Here is a 5,336-nt window from a genome sequence, read left to right on the forward strand (position 1 = left end):
AGACGCAACTATTTTCGTATATAGCGCAGCAACAAATTTGAGGCATGATACGAAAATGACTCTGAGGCTGTATCTCTGCAATGCTTTGACATATTGACACCAAACTTTGCGTGTGTCATTGTCACCTCACTCTGACCACAACACATCGCTTTCGTAAGAGCGCCACCTATTGGTCAAAAGTGATAAACCATTAAATCATTCTACCAGTGACTCTATTTATGATTCAAGAGGTTTACTCGCACAGCAACTATTAGCTGGCCTCCGTTACACATTGGCATGACTTGACGTCTTCATATTTATGATTTCAATATTAACTCATGACCCCAGTTTGAGTTAAAAGAAGTTGAGCAGTACGTATTTCTGTTTGATATGCATTTATTTCAGTCAGTGATGCATTTTCTTTGTGAGGTCCGTCACTGGATGTTTTACACAGGACTACAGATGAGCTGGAGGAGTAGAGGAACTATTTTATTACTGAAAAGTATGTACAGGTTCTATCCAAGGAAATAACAGAACATATGACTATATGTACAATTAATTTTTTTTACATTATGTCTTTACAAGAGAAGTTGTATTTTATAAAACACTGACTTGCTAATACATGGAAAAAAATACACACACATACAAAATGAAGCATTGCAATACACACATAAATAAATATCAACATCAACATTCACTGACCGCCGCAACGAATATCTCTACAGCCGAGAACATCAAAAAAACACGCTTTTCATTAATAAACAAAACACTCTCTGTCAATCTGTAATGGAAAATTGCTAACTTAATAATAAAAGGCATCAAAGACGGATTTCACACCCAATCCAAGGAACAGTTCAACCAAAAATACAAACCCAGTCATTGGTTAATCACACACACACCTGTCACACAGTTTTCCCAGCAACGCTTTGATGCTTGACTATGAGCTGAATAAAGATATGACTTTGGGAAATTTTGACAGAATATGATTGACACGCATCACCGTGGATCTTAACTTGCTGAAATGGTTTGAAGGAGTCGGGGTGATGTCTTGAAGACCGCAGATGAGTGTGGAGGAGGATCTCAGTGCTTCTCCACTGAAGACTTCTGATGATGTCGAGCTTCTGTGAGGAACAACAACACATCTCCATTACATCACGGCATCAGACATGTCATAAATGCAATCCATATGAAAGAAGAATATGTGAGTCGGTTGTGATTGGTTAGATGATTGGTCAGATGTGATTGGTCGATGACACAGTCTATTGTGATTGGTCAGATGACCCAGTCTATTATGATTGGTCAGATGACCCAGTCTATTGTGATTAGTCAGATGACCCAGTGTGTTGTGATTGGTCAGATGACCCAGTCTATTGTGATTGGTCAGATGACCCAGTCTATTGTGATTGGTCAGATGACCCAGTCTATTATGATTGGTCAGATGACCCAGTCTATTGTGATTGGTCAGATGACCCAGTGTGTTGTGATTGGTCAGATGACCCAGTCTATTGTGATTGGTCAGATGACCCAGTCTATTGTGATTGGTCAGATGACCCAGTCTATTATGATTGGTCAGATGACCCAGTCTATTGTGATTGGTCAGATGACCCAGTCTATTATGATTGGTCAGATGACCCAGTCTATTGTGATTGGTCAGATGACCCAGTGTGTTGTGATTGGTCAGATGACCCAGTCTATTGTGATTGGTCAGATGACCCAGTCTATTGTGATTGGTCAGATGACCCAGTCTATTATGATTGGTCAGATGACCCAGTCTATTGTGATTGGTCAGATGACCCAGTCTATTGTGATTGGTCGATGACCCAGTCTATTGTGATTGGTCAGATGACCCAGTCTGTTGTGATTGGTCAGATGACCCAGAGTGTTGTGATTGGTCAGATGACCCAGTCTGTTGTGATTGGTCAGATGACCCAGTGTGTTGTGATTGGTCAGATGACCCAGTCTATTGTGATTGGTCAGATGACCCAGTCTATTGTGATTGGTCAGATGACCCAGTCTATTATGATTGGTCAGATGACCCAGTCTATTGTGATTGGTCAGATGACCCAGTCTATTATGATTGGTCAGATGACCCAGTCTATTGTGATTGGTCAGATGACCCAGTGTGTTGTGATTGGTCAGATGACCCAGTCTATTGTGATTGGTCAGATGACCCAGTCTATTGTGATTGGTCAGATGACCCAGTCTATTATGATTGGTCAGATGACCCAGTCTATTGTGATTGGTCAGATGACCCAGTCTATTGTGATTGGTCGATGACCCAGTCTATTGTGATTGGTCAGATGACCCAGTCTGTTGTGATTGGTCAGATGACCCAGAGTGTTGTGATTGGTCAGATGACCCAGTCTGTTGTGATTGGTCAGATGACCCAGTGTGTTGTGATTGGTCAGATGACCCAGTCAGTTGTGATTGGTCAGATGACCCAGTCAGTTGCGATTGGTCAGATGACCCAGTCAGTTACAATTGGTCAGATGACCCAGTCAGTTGTGATTGGTCAGATGACCCAGTCAGTTGTGATTGGTCAGATGACCAAGTCAGTTGTGATTGGTCAGATGACCCAGTCAGTTGTGATTGGTCAGATGACCCAGTCAGTTGTGATTGGTCAGATGACCCAGTCAGTTGTGATTGGTCAGATGACCCAGTCAGTTGTGATTGGTCAGATGACCCAGTCAGTTGTGATTGGTCAGATGACCCAGTCAGTTGTGATTGGTCAGATGATCCAGTCAGTTGTGATTGGTCAGATGATCCAGTCAGTTGTGATTGGTCAGATGACCCAGTCAGTTGCGATTGGTCAGATGACCCAGTCAGTTGCGATTGGTCAGATGACACAGTCAGATGTGATTGGTCAGATGACCCAGTCAGTTGCGATTGGTCAGATGACCCAGTCAGTTGCGATTGGTCAGATGACACAGTCAGTTGCGATTGGTCAGATGATCCAGTCAGATGTGATTGGTCAGATGACCCAGTCAGTTGCGATTGGTCAGATGACCCAGTCAGTTGCGATTGGTCAGATGACACAGTCAGATGTGATTGGTCAGATGACCCAGTCAGTTGTGATTGGTCAGATGACACAGTCAGATGTGATTGGTCAGATGACCCTGCCAGTTGCTATTGGTCAGATGACACAGTCAGATGTGATTGGTCAGATGACCCAGTCAGTTGTGATTGGTCAGATGACCCAGTCAGTTGTGATTGGTCAGATGACCCAGTCTGTTGTGATTGGTCAGATGATCCAGTCAGTTGTGATTGGTCAGATGACCCAGTCAGTTGTGATTGGTCAGATGACCCAGTCAGTTGTGATTGGTCAGATGATCCAGTCAGTTGTGACTGGTCAGATGATCCAGTCAGTTGTGATTGGTCAGATGACCCAGTCAGTTGTGATTGGTCAGATGACCCAGTCAGTTGTGATTGGTCAGATGATCCAGTCAGTTGTGATTGGTCAGATGATCCAGTCAGTTGTGATTGGTCAGATGATCCAGTCAGTTGTGATTGGTCAGATGATCCAGTCAGTTGTGATTGGTCAGATGACCCAGTCAGATGCGATTGGACAGATGATCCAGTCAGTTGTGATTGGTCAGATGACACAGTCAGTTGTGATTGGTCAGATGATCCAGTCAGTTGTGATTGGTCAGATGATCCAGTCAGTTGTGATTGGTCAGATGACCCAGTCAGTTGTGATTGGTCAGATGACCCAGTCTATTGCGATTGTTCAGATGACACAGTCAGTTGTTATTGGTCAGATGACACAGTCAGTTGTTATTGGTCAGATGACACAGTCTGTTGTTATTGGTCAGATGACACAGTCTGTTGTGATTGGTCAGATGACCCAGTCTATTGCGATTGGTCAGATGACACAGTCAGTTGTTATTGGTCAGATGACACAGTCTATTGCGATTGGTCAGATGACACAGTCTGTTGTGATTGGTCAGATGACCCAGTCTATTGCGATTGGTCAGATGACACAGTCAGTTGTTATTGGTCAGATGACACAGTCTATTGCGATTGGTCAGATGACACAGTCAGTTGTTATTGGTCAGATGACACAGTCTATTGCGATTGGTCAGGTGACCCAGTCTGTTGTGATTGGTCAGATGACCCAGTCTATTGCGATTGGTCAGATGACACAGTCAGTTGTTATTGGTCAGATGACACAGTCTATTGCGATTGGTCAGATGACACAGTCAGTTGTTATTGGTCAGATGACCCAGTCAGTTGTGATTGGTCAGATGACCCAGTCTATTGCGATTGGTCAGATGACACAGTCAGTTGTTATTGGTCAGATGACACAGTCAGTTGTTATTGGTCAGATGACACAGTCTGTTGTTATTGGTCAGATGACACAGTCTGTTGTGATTGGTCAGGTGACACAGTCTGTTGCGATTGGTCAGATGACCCAGTCTGTTGTGATTGGTCAGATGACCCAGTCTGTTGTGATTGATCAGATGACACAGTCAGTTGTTATTGGTCAGATGTCCCAGTCAGTTGCGATCGGTCAGATGACACAGTCTGTTGTGATTGGTCAGGTGACCCAGTCAGTTGCGATTGGTCAGATGACCCAGTCTGTTGTGATTGATCAGATGACACAGTCAATTGCGATTGGTCAGATGACCCAGTCAGTTGCGATTGGTCAGATGACCCAGTCAGTTGCGATTGGTCAGATGACCCAGTCAATTGCGATTGGTCAGATGACCCTGTCAGTTGCGATCGGTCAGATGACCCAGTCAATTGCGATTGGTCAGATGACCCAGTCAGTTGCGATTGGTCAGATGACACAGTCAGATGTGATTGGTCAGATGACCCAGTCAATTGTGATCGGTCAGATGACCCAGTCAATTGCGATTGGTCAGATGACCCTGCCAGTTGCGATTGGTCAGATGACACAGTCAGATGTGATTGGTCAGATGACCCAGTCAATTGTGATCGGTCAGATGACCCAGTCAATTGCGATTGGTCAGATGACCCAGTCAGTTGCGATCGGTCAGATGACCCAGTCAATTGCGATTGGTCAGATGACCCAGTCAGTTGCGATCGGTCAGATGACCCAGTCAATTGCAATTGGTCAGATGACACAGTCTATTGTGATTGGTCAGATGACCCAGTCAGTTGCGATTGGTCAGATGACCCAGTCAGTTGCAATTGGTCAGATGACCCAGTCAATTGCGATTGGTCAGATGACACAGTCTGTTGTGATTGGTCAGATGACACAGTCAGTTGCGATTGGTCAGATGACCCAGTCAGTTGCGATTGGTCAGATGACCCTGTCAGATGCGATTGGTCAGACGGTCCAGTCTGTTTTGATTGGTCAGATGACCCAGTCTGTTGTGATTGGTCAGATGACC

General features: G+C 44.5%; 1 protein-coding gene across 1 annotated transcript in view; it reads right to left on the reverse strand.

The window, feature by feature from the left end:
- Window positions 1-362: 362 nt before the first annotated feature.
- The window catches only part of anos1 (anosmin 1), a 122,129-nt gene continuing 117,155 nt past the window's right edge, over window positions 363-5,336 (reverse strand). Inside the window, exon 14 of the mRNA XM_079822534.1 lies at window positions 363-1,100. Within this exon, the coding sequence (XP_079678660.1) occupies window positions 1,060-1,100 (41 nt within the window). The 3' untranslated portion in view covers window positions 363-1,059. The remainder of the gene's footprint in view (window positions 1,101-5,336) is intronic.

This window comes from Gobio gobio (assembly GCF_949357685.1).
Source record: "Gobio gobio genome assembly, chromosome: 7".
NCBI classification, from domain to species: domain Eukaryota; kingdom Metazoa; phylum Chordata; class Actinopteri; order Cypriniformes; family Gobionidae; genus Gobio; species Gobio gobio.